Below are 21,602 nucleotides of genomic sequence, written 5' to 3'. Positions count from 1 at the left end.
CATCTAGGTAACTAAAGGGGTTGGTTATTATATGTTGACACATTCATAATGTCGACATGGTCGTAATGTCGACATCATCGTCATGTAGACAGTGATAAAATGTTGACAAATTAGAATGTCGACATAACATTCCTGGTGGCCCAGCAGTGACTTACCTGCTCCCGACTGCTGCAACATCGCCAGCGGCGTCTTCCGGATGTGACTGTGACTTCTGGGTCAGATCTCTGATCCTCCGTCGTTCGGGTGACTATTTCTCCCCTAAACCCTACCCCTTCCTCTAGTGCTTAACCTCCCCTCGTCCCACAGCCTAACCCTAACCTCCCCATGCAGCCTAATCCTCCCGCCTGCAACATAACCCTAATGTCGACATTCTGACAAGGTCGAAATTTCACCTGTCGGCAATCTTAGACTGTTGACATATTGCTTTTCGACATTTTAACAGTGTCAACATTATAAACACCGACATTGTCAGTGTCGATCTTTTGACTACAGTACATCCCAACTAAAGTGAGTTATTTTACATATGACAGCTACCCCTATTACCTGACACAGGTGTATTGTACGTGTAGTATTACTCTATAGTACATCAGTGACAAGTAACCCTTGTGGAACTCTGATTACCTCTATGATCTGCCAGCCATTGGTCATAGAAGCCTGCTCCGTATTGTGCTAAGTTCCAGATCTCAGCGTTTCCTATATGTCTCCGAAAAATCGGACTACTTACCACATCCTTTGGCGGTGGTTGAACTTCTTTCTTTACTTTTTTCCCCATTCTACAAATAAACAATTGTACAACTGTTGAGAACTTTACATATATTTTATAGTTTATGGCAAATGACTATTACATTGAGGCATTGAGCACATGGGTAGTGGAAAACAATGCTAGGTAAAACAAACACAATTTTGTAATTTTGCCTAGTTTTCACAGAACATAATGCGAGTTTATTAACGCATTTCATAGCTTCCGGCAGCTCCTCAGCAGAGAGCTCTACAGAGAGCTTAGAATAAAATAGATACATCTTGTGACATGGATTCTGCTAAAGATAAACTTCCTTCAAGACACAGGATGTGGAACTGTGGGTACCAGAATGTAGTTTGTTGGGCAGATATTGCTGTGGGGTTATCACAAGTTATTTTTGGGTATCTCTGTTTATTGCAAAATGACTTTTTATGTCATAATGAAGCTTATGCTACATATGGTTGCAATGAATGAGTCATTTGAGAAAGAGTGCAAGATACCGGACTGGGGACTGATTCAACTTCAGACGGAATAGCTAAGCTGCTCGCAAGTGACCTCCAGATAATGCACAGAGTGTAACAGTGACCACCAGATAATGCACAGATCGTAACAGTGACCACCAGATAATGCACAGAGCGTAACAGTGACCACCAGATAATGCATACTGTAAAGCCCCAGTAGTGGTCCCCATTATGTATTGTCTAGTTAGTGCCCAGAAGGGCTAGCATTTCTATTTCTGATTTTAATTTATATTACTGCACACTAAAAACTAGCTCCGGCCAGCTTGTACGAAAACCCTTCACTGGTGAGCTGTTTTCTTGGCTGCTGAGTTTTAAGAGGTGTCCTACTACCCCAGAAGAAATAAATATATATATATATATATATATACATACAGTCAGGTGCATAAATATTGGGACATTGACAGAATTTTCATATGTTGGCCTCTATTCACCACCACAATGGCTTTGAAATGAAACAAACAAGATGTGCTTTAACTGCAGACTTTCAGATTTGATTTGAGGGTAATTACATCCAAATCAGGTGAACGGTGTAGGAATTACAACGGTTTCTATATGTGCCTCCCACTTTTTAAGGGGCCAAAAGTAATGGGACTATCAACTCAAAACCTATTTCATGGACAGGTGTGGGCTATTCCCTCATTATTTCATTATCAATTAAGCAGGTAAATGGTCTGGAGTTGATTCTAGGTGTGACATTTGCATTTGGAATCAGTTGCTGTCGACTCTCAATATGAGATCCAAAGAGCTGTCACTATCAGTGAAGCAAGCCATCATTAGGCTGAAAAATCAAAACAAACCCATCAGAGAGGTAGCAAAAACATTAGGTGTGGCCAAATCAACTGTTTGGAACATTCTTAAAAAGAAAGAACGCACCGGAGAGCTCAGCAACACCAAAAGACCCGGAAGACCACGGAAAACAACTGTGGTGGATGACAGAAGAATTATTTCCCTGGTGAAGAAAAGCCCCTTCACAGCATTTGACCAAATCAAGAACACTCTCCAGGAGGTAGGTGTATATGTGTCAAAGTCAACAATCAAGAGAAGACTTCACAAGAGTGAATATAGAGGGTTCACCACAATATGTAAACCATTGGTGAGCCTCAAAAACAGGAAGACCAGATTAGAGTTTGCCAAACAACATCTAAAAAAAGCCATTACAGTTCTGGAACAACATCCCATGGACAGATGAGACAAAGATCAACTTGTACCAGAGTGATGGGAAGAGAAGAGTATGGAGAAGGAAAGGAACTGCTCATGATTCGAAACATGCCACCTCATCAGTGAAGCATGGTGGTGGTAGTGTCATGGCGTGGGCATGTATGGCTGCCAATGGAACTGGTTTACTTGTATTTATTGATGATGTGACTGCTGACAAAAGCAGTGTTTCGGGCAATATTATATGCTCATATTCAGTCAAATGCTTCAGAACTCATTGGACGGTGCTTCACAGTACAGATGGACAATGACCCGAAGCATACTGCAAAAGCAACCAAAGAGTTTTTAAGGCTAAAAAGTGGAATGTTATGCAATGGCCAAGTCAATCCCATGACCTGAATCCAATTGAGCATGCATTTCACTTGATGAAGACAAAACTGAAGGGAAAATGCCCCAAGAACAAGCAGGAACTGAAGACATTTGCAGTAGAGGCCTGGCAGAGCATCACCAGGGATGAAACCCAGCGTCTGGTGATGTCTATGCGTTCCAGACTTCAGGCTGTAATTGCCTGCAAAGGATTTGCAACAAAGTATTAAAAAGTGAAAGTTATATTTAGGATTGTTTAGTTTGTCCCATTACGTTTGGCCCCTTAAAAAGTGGGAGGCACATATAGAAACCTTTGTAATTCCTACACCGTTCACCTGATTTGGATGTAATTACCCTCAAATTAAATCTGAAAGTCTGCAGTTAAAGCACATCTTGTTTATTTCATTTCAAAGCCATTGTGGTGGTGAATAGAGGCCAAAATATGAAAATTCTATCAATGTCCCAATATTTATGCACCTGACTGTACGTTGCAAATTTCATTCTCTTAAAGGTGACCAAATATCTCTTCCCCACATAATACCCGGGCAATAGTGTCAGTGAAATTATTATGTCTGCTGCTTATCATTTGCTTGGCATACCGTAGTAATAAGCCTCACCATTCAAGATGATAAATGATAGCACAGACATCAAATCATGGGTATAGAACATCTCCATGGCTCCACATGCAAACAGGCAATTATATTTTTGACACTGATAAACCTGACGACTATTTGGGGAAAATAGAGTGCACTCTAGCTGACAATGATATACATAACAACTGGGAGAATGTGACAATGGGGTAAACGTAATAGGTTGCATATTTGTTAAAAAATGGGAGTTTAGCGCTAAACTCGCATTTTTTACTCACTCACAAATGTAATAGGGTGCAACTGTGGTAAAACTCACATTTTTCGAGCTTTACTATAACTTGCAAAAAACATCTCGCATCCAGATGTTTTCCCATTCTCTAGAACTCGGGCAATGTAATCGAGTGCGAGTGAAGCACTCGCACATATTACTGCCAGAGAACTCGCAAAAACAATAGATTGGCTTTAGGATAGCGAGTTTATCCTGAGCAGGTCAGACTAACACAGAAACATGCACATATTCATGAGATACGTGCATGTTTCTATGTGTACATATAAAAACACTTTTAAAAATGAAAAAAAAAAGACATGCACCCCCTCCCCAGAAGCATAACCAGCCCCGGGCTCTGTACAACTGGTGCTGGTTCTAATAATACAGGGGCCAAAATTCATAGGGGGCCCCTATATATTAAGTACCAGCACAGGGCTTTTCTGAGCCGATCCTGGTTGTGGAAAAAACAGGGGACAAAACGAGTAAGGGTCCCCTGTAATTTCCATAACCAGCACCGGACTCTTTCTAGCGGGGGGGGTAATGCCACAGCCATGGAAACTCTTTCACCGGGTTCTGTGGCCACAGCATTACCCTTGACCGCTAGCCAGCCCAGGCCAGGGATCCCTGGGGAGGTGAGGACCCCCCAATAAAGGGGTTCCCCTCTCCTGGGCATCTCAGGCCTAGGCTGAATGCCCGGAGCTATCCCTGGCACCCCTGGCCGTTGGGATATGTGTTGTGTAAAATAGAAGTGTTAATATTGTCTTTAGCTGTGGTACTACACGTCCCAGCAAGCCTCCCCCACATGCTGGTACTTGGAGAACCACAAGTACCAGCATGCGGTTAATTACGGGCATAGATTCGCATAGTGTAGTAGCCTCGAGCTCAAAAGTTCGCAGGCTATTACATTTGCGAGTCCCAGCACCAACTCGCACCTTAAAAAAATGCGAGAAGGTGCAAGTTGCATTTTTACATTAAATCGCAACCTATTACATTTGGCCCAATATGTGGGGTTTGGTAATACAATAATATAACATAGCCACCAAATAGTATCAGTGCTGCCTTTCAAGGCAAACAAGCTTTTCCGCATAGCCTGCTTCCATCAATTATAGACAAAACACTAATTGAAAGTAGTGTCACTGAAAATGTTACCAGGTTTTATTTGCGTAAAGAAGGCTCGCCTTGAACGACATTGATATAATGGAAATTAGATCAGAGCAAAATAACTGACAAGACATTAGAATTTTTAAATTGCATTCTATTAAATATCCTTTTTTTCCATTAATTTGATCCCTGGAAACCTAAAAAAAAAAAAAAAAAACATAAATCTGAATATAGCTCTACAGAGAGACAGGAAAGCAACCACTCATCATTGTTAGTAATGCAAATAAGTGAAGACACCAAGACAACATCAATTAATTTCACCTTTATTATAATATCAGGTCAACGTTTAATGACTCATTTGGCACCCATGAACATTGAGCTGATCTTATGAGGTTTGCAAAATAAAGATGCTGTTTTACAACTTGAAATGAATCCGTGCAGTCTTAGGTGTCCATATATATAAGTTAAAACTAATAATGCCCCTTTCAGACTTAAGCCTAAAACTCTAAAACGTGCGTCAACCTGGGTCTGGCGTATGTCAGAAAGGTGTGACCCGGGCTGACAGTCCCGGGTCCACAACCCAGCTTGCTAGCAGGGTTTTTCCCCGGACTTGCAACCCCGGTCGACGACCTGGCTCAAGTGTGAAAGGTGCAATCAGGGTCTTGATGATCAAGGTCACGTCTAAAACAAATTGATTGGAAGGGGACATTGGCATGAGATCATCTCCAAGCGCCCACTGAACGGCGGAAGACCTGGATCACTGCAAGACCCGGGTCAGTGTGAAGGACGACGACCCGTGAAATAACCCAGTGTCACGATCCGAAGCTAGGAATTCCTCCGAGGAGGACAGGAAACCGGGGGATTTAGGATGGCTAGGAGGCAGCGAGAAGAGTGACAGTGCTAGTATCCTCAAAAAGATCAGACCCAGGTGTTGGCTAGACCTAATCAGAGTTGCAGAGTCTAACCCACTTGGTGGTCTTCACCAGTGACCCCTCCAGTTGGGATATGGGTTTCACCACAACGAGTGAACAGGTTGCGGCCCTCTGGTTAAGTGCCTGAAAGTGATGAGGAGACTAGGAGAGGTCACTACAATAATGAGTGGAAATGATGCACTGGTATGTACTATGAGATGTTGCTGGATACACAAGGAAAAGACACAGGAGGACCAGGGACAGACTAGTAGGGAGTGACAACGAATAAAGGAAGGACAGGTACTGAATACTTTAGGTAACTTGGAAAGTCTGGACGCAGGGTAGTGTAAGGAAGCTCAGGAATCCAGGCACAAAGAGTCACTGGGTATATAGAGTACCCAGAAGCAGGGTAGTGTACTTGGTGCACTGTAGATCCAGGTACAGAGGACTGTTACTGCAGGGAACTCTGACGCTGGTGAGTGTACTAGATACACTGTAGATAGTCTCGGAGTATAAGTTACTGTGCAGGGAACACAGACGCAGGTGAGTGAACTTGTTACACTGTAGAAACAATCATGGAGGGTAATAACTGCAGGGAACTCAGACGCTGGAGATTGAGCTTGATATACAGAAATAGTCTCAGGATACAAGTAACTGTGCAGGAAACACAGATGCTGGTGAATTAAATTGTTACACAGCAGGGGAGATGAGACTTGAAACATTGGTAATCATCTTAACAGCTGAGACATGTAACACAGGGACTCAGCATAAGAGCTGAACAACAATCCAGGAATCAGCAAGAATCTTGACACAGTGATAATCAGCTAACAGCTGAACCATGTAACACAGGGAATCAGCATTGAGAGCTGAACTGCACACCAGAATTCAGCATGAGAGCTGCTACATTTAACGCAGGTTAATAACTTGATATACTGTAGATCCAGTCACAGAATAAAATAACTGCAGACTAGCTGTGGGATACGCTAAGAAAGAAACCTAGATCCTGGAACACATACTGGCATCAAATTCACTTTGTAAAGTGAAGTTGAACAATAACTTCTGGAGTGAGCTAAACACCCCTAGGTAGCTGGTCATTGGATCAGAGGATCAGCTGAGTGACCGCAGGGCTACCATTGGGAGAGACTAGTCAGGTGATATGGACAAACATGGCTGCGCCCATGCCCACCACCACGGGAACCAGGATGCACGCACGGAAGCCCTAGCAGAACCCGGGGAGAATACTCAGCCACCACTCACCTCCACTCCCAGCGACTGAACACCTAAGCCCAAGGACGCTGGCGCGGAGGTGAGTAGCGCCCGATTCCAGGCCACATCCTGACACCCAGTTTGTCCCCCTAAGTGTGAAAGGAGTAGCCAGGCTTCAACCCTTGCTCGGTGTCCCAGGTCTGAGCCAGGTTGAAGCTGGGAATTTATATCTAAAAGTGGTATGAATGGGTCCATTTGCTAAGTCACCTCAGCTGCCCTGCCCCCGCTCTGTTCCCTCCCTGCCCCTCCCATGTCAATTACTTCTGTTCCCTTTCCTCGTCTTCGTGTGGTCATCTATCCCATCATCATGGCTGCAGCACTTCATACCAAATGTACACGGCGCACGCAGTGGGAGCTACGGCACGTGCTGTGCACATCAAGTATGACGTGCCGCGCGCGCATACGTGATGACAAGTTTTTTTTATCAGGCTGCAAAATATAATAGATAATAGACAGGGCCGGTGTTACGGTGTTCAGTGCCCGCCTGCAAACTATAAATTTACTCCCTCCTATAAATATGTCCTCTTGACAATGTTTCATATTTTAAAATGTAATGTGTAATATGTTGTAAAATAAGTGATTTGACTCCTGTATCTGTACTCACCTTGTTTATTGCTCTAATAAAAAGATGTTAAAAAATAAATAACTTGCACCCCCCCTTTCTGTTTTATCATTGTATACACTTTATGTTTGTATGTCATATAATAGCTTAGATTAAAGTTAGCTGACCAGACCCCTCACCTCTGTCAGGAACAGGCAGCTACCAGCTGTCTCTTTCTCTCTCTCTCTCTCACTCACTTTTCGGCAGGTCCTCCTCCTGACATTGTGGTGTGCAGCTGCGGAAGCTCCTCCATTGGCCCACTTCCTGTGCACAGCACACCACACACAGAAAGAGCGGGTGTGCGCACGCTGCTTGACGTCATCTAGTACGTCGCGTGTGTAAACAGTCTATATGCTATTGCTGGCAGTAGAGATGCTTATAACGACTTTACAAGGCAGGGGAACGAACTAGCTTCTCCCGCTAATGAGGAGTGTGTGGTCCAGACCACCCATTAGCCAGATCACCGATCCGCCTGTAGTTAAATTTAATTTATGTCTGCGGTCGTCCAGGTACACCTACCAGGACCGCCGATGACACTGCTGCACTATTGCCGTGAAAGGCGCTCAGAAAACATGCAGCGGGAATAGCACCTCTCCAGCCCAGCGCCTCCTGCAATGCTTGCCCCGCATACTGCATTGCGCCGGCCCTGATGATAGATAATTACATGGATGTCCAGAGGGGCGCCAGAACGATTTTGTGGGTCCAAGATATAACTGAATTTTGGCACCCGTCCCCCCTCCAACTTACCTGTTGCTGGGTGGAGGTGGGTCAGAAGCACGGGAGAGGATGACGCTGGCACCAGGGAAGAAGGGGAAAGCTGGAACACCATGGAGGAGGAGACAAAACCATAGTGCAGCAAGAGACAGGGGCTGTACATTATAGCAATAGGCTGCACTGCCCCTGCACTGCACAGAGGAGGAGGTGTAATGTGCGGTCTTTTAACTTAAAGACCGCACATTACACTTCCTCCTCCTCCGTGCAGGTGCTGTGCAGCCTATTGCTATAACGTACCGCCCCTGACCGTCCGTCGCTCCACTGGCGACTCTAAAAATGTTGGGGGGGCGGGCAAAACCCCTCGACCCTTCCTGTTCCGGCACCTATGCATGTCCGGTATGTAGGTCCACTCTATAATATTCACAAAAATGTATATTACCAAATACTGTATATACAAGCAGGGGCATATCTTCCTATTGGCCTGGGTGGCCCTCGGTCGAGGGGGAGTGCCGTTGCCACCAAACATAATTAGCAAATGATCACTGGTCTCCTGTTTGCACTGTGCAGTGTCCCGCAGACAGTTGTCATTAGTAAATGATCCCTGGTCTCCTTCTGTCTCCTCTGTGTCCTCCATTGATTGTTAATGTGTATCAGGCTTCTTATATGTTCCTTTATATCAGAAACATTTAAAATTAGAGAGACTAATTTTTTTATTTTTTTTTTCTAATATATCTCTTCTCCCACAATACCCACCACATACCAATCACCACTCACTAATTCCCATATGTCAACCTTGCAGGAAAAGAGTGCAAGCACCACATCAATCACAACGCTCTATTCGCAAGGTAATTTGCATATATGCAAACTATCTTGCCCACAATGCACCTTGTTTGTCACTGATGCCCTCTTTTCCTGTGTTGTTGACATATAGAAATTAATAAACAGTACTTGCATGTAGTAAGTGTTATAACTGAAAAAATATAAAAATATATATATATTAAAGAAAAAGTATGTGTGTGTGTATATATATTAGGGATGTCCAGGAATGATGATGTTCGTCCATGTAAGATGACGTTTAGCCTCTTTCTGAGTTCCGTTTTTTTGGAGGGAAAAATCCGAACTCAACGTGCAAACTCGAACCTATCCGAGCCTGCACATCCCTAATATATATATATATATATATATATATATTTATATATTGTCTCCCTATTTCTTCAGGCGTGTAAGTTGAACCACCCCCAGTGTAAGTACTAATAAATTTATCTTTTTCTCAGTATGGGGAATTGACCATGATCTTTATAGGTTGTGGATACTCAGGTGTCAGAATTAAGACATGATTTTTATGGATTGTTTTTATTATTGTGTGTGAGATAGCAATGGACCCATGTGGGCTATTTTACCAGTGAATTATATGGCAGAGTTAAAAAAGCATAGTGCAGTGTAGACAGTCCAATTTGAATATATGTAAATTATTTTACCCATAATGCATGTTTGTTTTTGATGCTATGTTTTCAAGCTTTTCCTGTGTTTTTTGGCATTAGTAAATAGTGGTTTGCAATAGAGTAAGTTCTGTAAAAGATATATATATTAAAAAGAGAAATAAATAAAAATGCCGCATGTAACAGCACCGTGTCATTCATTGCATCGTCCCATCCGACGTGCAGAACAACAGATGGGACGATGCAATGAATTAATGTCGGGAAAGACGGATCGGACGCACGCACTTTGTGATGTGTACGATATATCGCTCCAATCCGCGTCGTAACAGTATATCGTATGATGCATACATCGTATAGTGTGTCATACCTCTCAACTGTCCCGCATCCAGCGAGACAGTCCCGATTTTCTGAGACTGTCCTGCTGTCCCACCCACGGGCCGCAGTGTCCCGCGGTGGGGGGGAAGTTGGAGGGAGCACAAACCGCTGCTCTGCTATGTGTGTGCAGGAGGAAAACAGATGCCATGCGCACAGCATCTGTTCACCAGTATACGGAGAGCCTAGGGGCTGCCCAGCATCTCGGAGAGTGCTGGACACACCCTCATAGTGACGTAAACAGGGGGAAGCTGTGTGGCTCCGCCCTGTTTTCCTGAGGCTCCTCCTCCTTTTAAGAAGCCACAACCCATTTTCAGCCGCGCACGTATTTGGCGCACGAACTGTCCCTCTTAGTGGGACCATAAAGTTGGGAGGTATGGTGTATGCCCAGGTTAAGATGTCTCCAACTCAGCATATGAATGTAGAGACCCTATTTTGCGTGCACCCTTTTTATACTGGCTTTTTTTGTTTCCAGACTTAGGGGACTATTGCTTATGTTAATTATCGGGGTCCAAATAATTAACATACTAACTTGCAGCGAGCACCGAAGCAATTCATCATCGCTCCGGCGCGGAGACAGCTGATCCGAATCTTTTCACTGCTCCGAAGACAGTGAAAAGATTCATGGTCACGTATGCACACAAGAGCCGCGAGGTCCGGTGGAAGGAGCCGGACAGGGGCGGAGGGATCCAAGGAGCGGGTTGCTAGCCGCAAGCGGGAGCAAACGCCATCTGAAGATGGCGAATGCTCCCGCAGTCAAGCTCCGAAAATATTGTATTTTTGGAGCTTGATGAATTCTGCCCCCAAACTAGTGTATGCGGACAGCAGGCCATTCCGGGAGAGAAGGGAAAGCAGGAGATATCTTTACCTTCTTGACGAATAGCCCAGGCACTTAATGTTCATTTTCACCTGCTTTTGTAGAAATTAAGTGATGATGAATAGACTCTTTGGGGTATATTTACTAAGGTGCGGGTTTTTAGAAGTGGAGATGTTACCCATAGCAACCAATCAGATTCTATCTAACATTATTCCAGCACTTTCTAGAAGATAATAGCTAGAATCTGATTGGTTGCTATGGGCATCATCTCCACTTCTAAAAACCCGCACTTTAGTAAATATACCCCTTTGCATCAATATCTGCACAGCATTCAGTCTCATAAGAATATACCCTAAGCATCACTAAGGTCTCTCTCACATTCCATATTCAATTAGCACCAGAGAATAATTTGCATGTTCATACTAAGGGAATTGTTCTCACTTTAAAGATTTACATTTTTTATGCACATTCGTGGCAGTGACAAAAACATTGTAAAAAGCTGTCAGATTAAAAAAATTATTTAATTGCTCATTAATTCCCTGAAGTTGTTTGCATCATTTTAGTTACATTTTATATGCGGATGTCATTGGAAAATTAATATAATTTATCTTCTCATTTGCATTAATGACTGAGCCTGCTGCTGCTTATTCCTGAATAAGGTATTATTCATTCCAGCTATGAGATAAAGCTGGAATGAATAATACCTTATTCAGGAAAACTGTGTGGGAAATTGGGAATAAGGGAACTTTGTTGGCCCTGCATGGCTGAACAGCATTGGGCATCACTACTGAACGCAACTGCGAATGCAATAGCAATTATGCACGCAGTTCAACTGCAAAAGTATGCTAATCTACTGAGATCGCTATGCCGCTGCACTACATAAGGACGCCCACTTTATCTTACACACATTATTAATGTTTAGCAAGACTGAGAAAACATCGGTACAACCGAGTACCACTGCAGCCTCACGCTCACATGCACAACCTTACTCAGAAATTTGTGACTTCCTCGCACGCTATCAGGTCTCAGGCTGCGTAGGGCATCGCAGTGGATAATTTATGCACGCCCCTGCAACGGCGACCAAACGCACTGGCACATCTGCGTTCAGCCGACCACCCCCACCACCTCCCACAAACGGCACTTCCTGTCAATCACTCTGCGATGGGTCTGTGTAGTCACTGTGATCGCAGTCCCGATTGTAGTGGCCGGTTCGCGCACGCCCACTGCGACGCACGAGCAGAACGCAACAATCGACCGATTAGCAACTGTGTTCGTTGCTGAGACAGGCCCTTTCAGAGCACTTTGAGAGACGATGGCAGATCAGTCATATTTCCATTAACATCAGTTCTGATGGTGCTATCAACACTGATTACATGGTAGCCAATAAAGCAAATTTATTCATCTAGGTATAATACAGTATCAGTCCTAACTTTTCTAATTCATTCAGTCTTTCAGACATGTACCTTTAAAATAAACCATTGTCAACATCATACTAGGCTCATGCTGTGCTATGTTCTGCGATGCCGTCACTCTTTTATAATCCACTTCTCCATATAGGTGAGCAACACACCTTCATTTAGTTATTAAATGTGGTTGCCCAGTACATGCTGCCATATATTTGTGTGTGTCTGAAATGGAGTAAATAACCTAGGCTTGCTGTTGGCTGTTGTATTTAATACAGAAAGCATTGCCCTTCAACATCCAGAGCCAGTCGGAATGAGACATGAAGGGCCCACCGGGGGAATGCAGTGGTGGGGCCCCTGCTTAAGGGGTATGGTCAGCCAACAGTCTAGAACCTGACCCTTAGGTGAGGGGGTGGAGCTCTCAGGCAGTGGGGCCCACTGGGAATTTCCCCTGTACCCCTATGGGCCGGTCTGACACTGTCCAGAGCCTTATGGCCACAATTTGATCTCTAAAATTCTATTTATACAAATGCGTAGGTTTGTTAACTATACACAATAAAATCATTTAGGGGCATATTTACAAATTATCGGGTTTTAGACCCAATAATTGTAATTTCTTATCGCCGCTATTTGCGGCAATAAGAAATTATACATTGCCTGAATGTATCAAAACTCTGGCTCCTAAAGGAGCCTGTTCCTGTGATGTGATTGGAGTGGAGTCACAGCTGGACACTTTGCAAGGCAGGGCTGGGTTCCTATGTCATTAGGTCACGCCCTGATCACGGCAAACCGCCGCGAATCACAGGACCGCGATGAGAGGGCGGGCTAAATTACGCATACAGAACCGCGATTCCCAGAAATTATCTCCCCATGATGCGGGAGATCCGGATACTCTTCAGGGGCTACCCAAAAGTTCAGGAGCTTCCCGCAACAACCGGGAGAGTAGGTAAGTATGATCAGGATCCCCGAGCGCTTCTGAGCATTTACAGTCACTCTTCTATCAGGAACCCTGAGAGCCTACTGCGCATGCACGGCCTACTCACCACGCATGGGTGATGGCAATTGCCAGGGAGAGTTCTATAGTTCTGGAGGAACCCTTTCCCGGCAACCTTTGCAAACTGTAGCCCATAGGCTACAGCAGGTAAAGTCATCTTAAGATTTCTCAGGAGGAGTTTTTCGAAAAAGTGAAAACCTTTTGCTCTAAGGCCTGTATTCAATTAGCAGCGAAAAGTCGGAAATCGGCAAAAAAGTATCGCCGATTGCGACTTTTCGCCAGGCGGAAACGTATCTCCGTATTCAATTGCAAACACTTTTCGCGTACGTGAAAACGCAATGCAATGTAATAGGCGAAAAAGATTTGCCTCTGAAAAAAAGTGCAAGATCGCTATTTTGTGGTGCAAAGGTGGGGAAACCACTCAGCATCCTTGAGACAGCCCCCCATAGGATAACTGCATAAAAAAAAAACCTTTAAATAAGTGAAGAACACCCCAAAAAAACACTTTGAAAAAGGGGGTGAAAAAGTGCAAAGTTGGGGTACAAACTTAAAAAGTAGCTAAATAGACTTTTGGGGGGTCTGCAAGTATGGGTGAGGTGTTTTTTTGATTGCAGGTGTTTGCTGAAGGTACGTTTTTTACATTCCTTATAACTTCAGTTTAGCGACTTTTAAATATGCTTGCACCCATTTTCAAGCACCCCAAATTTGACTGGACTACTTATTTTCACCAAAAAATACTGCTTTATGCTATTCTTCACCACTTGTGCAAAGACGCTAATTAGAGGCAATTGTGCGAACTTAAGTACCCCAAACTGTTTCATGAGGGCTAATCGGGAACTACTACATTGATCCCCAATGTTTCCTCTTCTTTTTGGGGGTTAAGGCTGATTTCCCCGATTCTGACACCACTTTTCGCATAGTTCTAAATTCGCGTGTCTCCATTTTCGCATCTTTTGGAATTGAATACGGCGAATAGCGGGATCGCGCACGATAAGTTTCCGCGGCTGAAATACGCGATATAGGTGAAAAGTCCGGCATGAGAAAAAGTATCGCGGGTGCAAAACTAATTGAATACAGGCCTATGTGTGAAAGGGTATTAATGAAATAACAAGAAGCTGGTTTTTATGCACCAATTCTTTCATTCATTCAACCTAGGTTACTGCAATAGAGAGCTAAGGGGCCCATTTATCATTAAATATTTGCGCCTTGGCGTTTTCGGAGCCCCTGTCCCTGCGGGTGCGGGATGATACATTCCAGCGCTGTGATCGCATCTTGCAATGAGATCATGGGCGGTAATATCGTGTCCAGATCGCATTGCAAATGCGATCATTAATAAATGGGCCCCTTAGCGAGAAGCCTGTCAGCGCAGCGCCTATGCTTTTATGTTAGAGGGTCATAACACTGAAAGCACAATTTTCAGCTACAGCTATTGCAGAACAATGCTCGTCCTCTCTATATACAAGGTGCCTGTAGTCACATAATTACATGCATGTATATTTAATCAGTAGAATATACTATTTAAACATGCTGAATACTAAAACAACAGCTAATGTATTTTATTTTTCTGTTTCCTGTGCATGCGATGCATGTAATTGCAACATGCATGTACTTCTCTGCCTCACTCACCTGTCTGTGATTCAGCGGCTGCTGTGCTGTGTTGTGTATATGGCGGTTGCTAGGAAATGTAAAACGGGGGCGCGCCCAGACAGCAGCCGGGAGCGCGCCCAGCAGAGAGCGGGCTGTGAGAGTCGGGAGCGCGCCCAGACAGAGAGCGGGCTGTGGGAGTCGGGAGCGCGCCCAAACAGACAGCGGGCTGTGGGAGTCGGGAGCGCGCCCAAACAGACAGCGGGCTGTGGGAGTCGGGAGCGCAGTCGCAGCGCACAGGGAAGCAGCTATGCAGCAGCGGCAGATTTGCTCGCCAAGTTTGACTGTAGACGGGTATTATGTGAGCGACGGGCACCGCTATAATAAACTATGTTGGCACTCTCACAATAAACTATGTTGGGTCCGGAGTTTGGTGCTCAGGGCCTGATTCAGAGCCGCTCGTTCGCTCCGAGCGATGTTCGCACATATGCGTATGGGTCGTAATGCGCATGCGCCAACCAGTCAGTGCGGTCAGAAATCGTGTGCTCGCAAAATAGCGAGTGCCTGCTAATTTGAGTGACAGGATGAGGCGTTTGTGGGTGGTAACGGGAAGGTGCTTGAAAACGGGGAGTGGAGATCCGAACGCAGGCGTGCTGAACGGTCACAACGGGCTTTTTAAGGGTGTGCATAATTAACAAAGCAGCGTCATCGACCACGTCAATTGGTTGCCTTTTAGCCTGAACTGCTCGCATTATTGCGGTATGAAAATGCTACCACAAGAATAGCGAGCAGTTCATACGCCTTTCGATGTACTCGATTAATCAAATAGCGGAGATGACGTATGATGCGAACGGCCAAGGGGCGTCTTTACAAAATAGCGAGCATATGTTTCGGATGCTCGCTCAGACATAGAGGCGTCAACAGACCACAAAGAGCGAGCGCTCAATTTAAATAGCCAGCCCCTTTTTCTGAACGAGCGAGCGCAAATAGCGTTCGGCTCTGAATGAGGTCCTCAGTACCTGCATCACGTTGTGGTTAGTGCACTTTGCAAATTATCTTGCATCAGGGGTGGCCAAACTCGGTCCTCAGGGACCCCTCCTAACAGTTCATATTTTACAGATCTCCTAGCTGGTGCACTTGCTGTATTCATGGGTTGGGTACAGGATGCTGGCGATGCCGACACCATCATCCCAACAGGGTTAGGATACTGACACCTGCTGGCAGGGACTGACTAGGGCTGCAGATCAGCCCTGGCAGTCCCCCTGTGCACGTGCCATAGATGCATGCTCGCAAAAGGGGCGTGGTGTGAGTCATGGGGGCCTGGTTGTGCGGCACACCCCGTCTCTTAGTATCCTGGCCGAGCAGATCGACAGGACAGGCAGCGTTGTAATGGTTAGCATTACTGCCTCACAGCACTGAGGTTGTGGGTTCGATTCCCTTTACGGCCCCAACTGTGTGGAGTTTGTATATTCTCCCTGTGCTTGCGTGGGTTTCCTTCTGGTACTCCGGTTTTCTCCCACACTCCAAAACTATACTGGTAGGTTAACTGGCTGCCAACAAAAATTGACCCTAGTGTGTATAAAGTATGTGTGTGTACATGTGGTAAGGAATATAGGCCCTCATTCAGAGCCGCTCGTTAGCGGCAGTACGCTCGTTCCGAGCGATGTTTGCACATCTGCGCATGCGTACAGTTTTTAGTACGCATGCGCGAACCAGTCAGTGCGGCCGAAAATCGTTGGTACGCAATATAGCGAGTGCCTGCTATTTTGAGTGACAGAATGAGGCGTATGTGGGTGGTAACAGGGGAAGGTGCTTGAAAATGGGGAGTGGAGATCCGAACGCAGGCGTGCTTAAAGGTCAAAACGGGCGTTTTATGGGTGTGCATATTTAAAACAGCAGCGTCATTGACCACGTCACTGGGTTATTTTATAGCCAGAACTGCTCGCAAATTTGTGGTAGCAAACACCAACCACAAGAATAGCGAGCAGTTCATACGCTGGTCGATGTACTCGATTAATCTAATAAATAGCGGACATGACGTAGGATGCGAGCGGCCAGGGGGCGTTTTTAACAAATAAACGAGCGTATGTTTTGCTCGCTCGTTCAGACTTAGAGGTGTGAACAGACTGCAATGTGCGTACGGATCATTTGAATAGCCACCCCTTGTTTTTAAACGAGCGACCACAAATAGCGAACGGCTCTGAATGAGGGCCATAGATTGCAAGCTCCACTGGGACAGGGACTGATGTGAATGGTCAAATATTCTCTGTTAAACTGCATACACGTGACGATCTGTTCAAAGAACGATATCGTTGAACGATTTCCCTTCAACTTTCTGTAGTGCAGGACAAATGATATTGGGTGTACACACTGAAAGATATCTATGATAGATATCTCTCAGTGAAGTCATCCTACCACATCTCTGAACAGGCAATTATTGGCGATATCATCCAGGTTGGCCTGCATGTACGACCATAGATATTGTTATCGTTGGTCGTTCGCTGCAAAAATATGTACGATAAGAACAATTTATCATTCATAGATATCGTACCGTGTGTACGCATCTTAAAGTCCTGCAGACTGTGGCCCTGATTCAGAGACGCTCGTAAGCGGCCGCTCGTTCGTTCTGACCGATGTTCGCACATATGCGTATGGATTTTAATACGCATGCGCGAACCAGTCAGTGCGCCCGAAAATCGTTTGTTCGCTATATAGCGAATGCCTGCTATTTTGAGTGACAGAGGGAGGCGTATGTGGGTGGTAACGGGAAGGTGCTTGAAAACGGGGGTGTGGAATTAGATCGCAGGCGTGCTTAAAGGTCAAAACGGGCATTTTAAGGGAGTGCATAATTAATACAGCAGCGTCATTGACCACGTCACTTGCTTTTTTTTTACTCCGAACTGCTCACAAAATAGCGGTTGAAAAAAACAGCCACAAGAATAGCGAGCAGTTCATACGCTGTTCGATGTACTCGATTAATCTAATAAATAGCAGACATGACGTAGGATGCGAGCGGCCAGGGGGCGTATTTTTCAAAATTATAACCGCAAGTTTTGTTCACTCGTTCACACTTAGAGGCGTGAACAGACCGCAATTAGCGAACGGTTCATTTGAATAGCCACCCCTTGTTTTAGAACGAATGACCGCAAATAGTGAGCGGCTCTGAATGAGGGCCTATGTGTGCACTACATAAATAACTGGTAATAAATAATAAAACGGGACCGCCACCTCCCTCCCCCTGGGCTGATACCATAAATTTCAGCAAGGGAGGGTCATGTGGAGGACGGGGACACCTCCGGAGGCCACATGGCCAGTCTGGCCCTGCCTTTCGGTAAGTATCCTACCCCAAGCCTAACCACAGCCTAAACCTAACCTCTCCCCCAGTGCCTAACACTAAAGGTGCATACACACGTAACGATTTTTTGAACCATTTAACTATAATGACGTCGTTATCGTTCAATCGTTGAAAAAATTGTTCAGTTTCTGAGTTATAACGAACGATTATCGTTCATGCGCGTTCCCGTTTGTAGTTCATTCTGACTGACCAACTGAATGATTTTCATTAAGGGAAGTTACAAAAAATCATTTGTAGTTCAAAAAATCATTCATTACACTTTAAAAAATCTGACAGAAAATCGTTCATAAAATCGTTGTGTGTGTATGCAGCTTAACCCTCCCCCTAGTGCCTAACCCTACTACGGGATGTTGTCGGTGGGATGCCAGCGCCGGGATTCTGACAGGTGTTGGGATTCCAGCGCTAGCATCCTGAGCACTTGCAACCCTACAGCCGAGATATAAACTACTACGTATTCATTAATAACACATTTTTTTTTTTTTGTAAATGGTCTGGGAAACATGAAGTGTTTGGGGAAACTGCCATTGAATGATATTTTATAGACCATTCTATTGTGCAGAAAAAAAAAAAAATCACCCAAATAGGGGGAAAAAAATGTTTTTGAAAAAAAATAATATACAGAAAATTGTCTTATCAAATATTTAATAAAGTACACATGCTTAATAGATTTGTAATCACTACAATTTTTAGAATAAATGATGGTGTATATTTTGTGGTTTGAAATAATTGTGTTACAGTTTGTAATGGAGGAATCATAAAAAAATATATATTAGTAGCAAAACCTATTACACAGTAGTGAAAATTTTCCTCCTGAGGGAGAAAACTGACTTGGACCATTGGGGCTCAAAGAGTTGAAGAGAAAAAGTATTGTGTGGAGTCAACTATGTTAAGAAAAAATTTAATTTTTTCAACCTACTGGTGCCTCTGAAGTCTTTAATGATCAGGGGCAATAGTCTATGGCATAGTTACGCTGCGTACACACTGGAGCGATGCCGGGCCAACTTGCCATGGTGATGGAGCTGGCCTAGGCAATTTACTGGCTCAGTCTTCTGGAACTGGCTGAGGCAACCCTTGGCACTAGTGCCACACATGGATGTTTCTTGTGACACCCACAGGGCCAGTCGAACTCCTACCATTCTCGCTGCCCTGATCCCTCCCCTCCTGCTCCACCTGCTAGATCCTCTGCAAAACAAAGAACCCAGTGATGGCCTGCATACTCACCAGAGCTGGGCCTCTGGTGAGTGGACTCTGCCACAGTTAAGGCCCCCATACATCAGAGATTGATTGCAGCAATCGTGCAATTTACAATCGATTGTGTATAAAAATATTTCCCTTTTTCAATCGATTGTGGCAATTCTGCAATCGATTGAAAAAGGGAAAGATTTTTATACACAATCGATTGCAAATTGCACGATTGCTGCAATCAATCTCTGATGTATGGGGGCCTTTAGACCTGCTCACAGTCGAGTAAAGCTGCATACACACCTAAAGATTTTCTGTCCAACCATCCAACTAGTTGATTGGTTGGAATGAAAATCTGGTAAGGTATGAAAGCAAATGACAATCAGCAATTTGCTCAGAAACGCCAGAAAATGGACAAAAACTGTTGTTTGAACAAATTGTTTAGATCAAACTTGTCTGACGGCCATTTTAATCTGTTTTCTGGCATTTAGGAGCAAATTGCTGATCATCAGTTAGTCCCATACGTTACCAGATTTTCATTCCAACCAATCAACTAGTTGGATGGTCGGTCAGAAAATCTTTACGTGTGTATGCAGCTTAACAGTACAAAATTCTGAAGCAAGTCTTCACCTCTAGACTACGAATTGTCAACCTTACCTGAGCAAACTAGCTCAAAAAAGTAAGGACAGGAACCCCACTAACATTTTTAGTACCCCTATATTACTATTTTAAATGCTCGTGTATGTTGTAATGATGGCGGAACTCTGGACCTTTTCTTGGCTTGTAATGATGAATGCCTGGCAACCAAAGAGAAAAATGTTGCCCTGTATTAGAGAGTATGGTCATCTTCAACCACACCGTTCCCCATAGCGTCCGGCTATTCAGTGTGTGTTTTGTGATAGTGAAAACCCATGGTTCAAATGCAGCATGTCTAAGAAACGGCCACACAGGAGATTTATATCCGTATTTTCAGCTCCTATCCCATAATACCCATCTTGTTCCTTCACGGACATAAACTGTGGGAGTGAGCATTCAATGCAGCGCCAGATGCTTGTAATATGACACTTTCCAAATTCAGGCCTTTGTCTGTTTGGTCCTTAATCTTGTAGACAGCTGCCAAAGGTAAGTGTAATACGATTTATTGTAGGCATCAACATCTATAAATATTAAAACATCTGTTAATGTCTATTTAGGTCAGTACTATAAAGTTGTTTTGCTAAATCTTTATTCATATCGCACTCCGATACAGATCTTAAGCTAGTGTACTGATTTGGGGGGGGTTTATATCATTAGTATTTTATTCATTAATTTACTAGTTTACTGGAAGTGGACATTGGCAGTCTGCAGGCGATCCGTGTCAAACTGTGTCCCGGAAAACAAATCCTCCATTATTTGTACAGCCTGTAACTTTTGCAATCTCAGATAGAGATCACTCACATTAAGCAGAAACCATCACATTAGATAAATTGTTTTCTGAGGCTTAAAGCACAGGCTTTATCACTATTACTGAAATTGAAATCTAAATTGAGGAATGAGAGAGCATCATTCACTTGCAGAAGTTAATATATACCTTTTTTATTTCAACATTCATTTCATAACACAGTTTTTCTTAATTAAGATATAATTAAGTAGAAACTATGATTACATTGGAAAGTGTTGCATAGTTATATTAGAACTGTCCATTACCATAAAATCCCATATTCATTACTTACTATAGTAAATGCTTTTAAGTCCTCATTCTACCAAGTTTTTCTTAAAGCTCCATGTAACCCAATGAGTCCTTTATAGGTGAAAGCTTGCAGGACAGGAAGGGGTAATCGGTGCTGTGAAATGATGACTTGCACCAGCAATATGTGTGTGGGATACCTGCTGCTCATTACAAAAATACTTGGCTGCTGGCGAACATTGTGATGATCTGATTGTCTAGTACAGTGGTTCTCAAACTCGATCCTAAGGACCCCACACAGTTCATGTTTTCCAGGTCACCCAGCAGGTGCACAGGTGTAGTCATTACTCACTGACACATTTTAAAAGATCCACAGGTGGAGCTAATTATTTCACTGATTCTGCGAGGAGACCTGGAAAACATGCACTGTTTGGGGGTCCTGAGGACAGAGTTTGAGAACCTGTGGTCTAATAAATAGGGTACGCATAGACAAGAAGAAAATAAAGATTATGGTGAAGATGTTTCATACCTTCTAAAAAGCAAAAAATCAAATTCGAG

At 44.0% G+C, this 21,602-nt stretch overlaps 1 protein-coding gene across 3 annotated transcripts in view; it reads right to left on the bottom strand.

Annotated features, from left to right (window-relative positions):
• ARMC3 (armadillo repeat containing 3) overlaps positions 1 to 21,205 on the bottom strand; it is a 126,642-nt gene extending 105,437 nt beyond the window's left edge. Inside the window, exons 1-2 of one of the 3 annotated variants that reach the window (XM_088454206.1) lie at positions 21,091 to 21,205; positions 725 to 773 (exon numbers count right to left, since the gene is read on the bottom strand). In XM_088454206.1, coding sequence (XP_088310332.1) covers positions 725 to 772 — 48 coding nt within the window. In that variant the 5' untranslated portion in view covers position 773; positions 21,091 to 21,205. Of the gene's footprint in view, positions 1 to 724; positions 774 to 14,883; positions 14,928 to 21,090 lie in introns of those variants that run through there. The other 2 variants (XM_088454207.1, XM_088454205.1) reach the window with 2 other exon arrangements.
• Positions 21,206 to 21,602: the final 397 nt, after the last annotated feature.

Source organism: Taudactylus pleione, unplaced genomic scaffold (assembly GCF_031769625.1).
Source record: "Taudactylus pleione unplaced genomic scaffold, aTauple2 ptg000610l, whole genome shotgun sequence".
NCBI lineage: Eukaryota > Metazoa > Chordata > Amphibia > Anura > Myobatrachidae > Taudactylus > Taudactylus pleione.
Note: the sequence above shows the minus strand (reverse complement) of the source record. Positions and strands in the feature narration are given on the sequence as shown.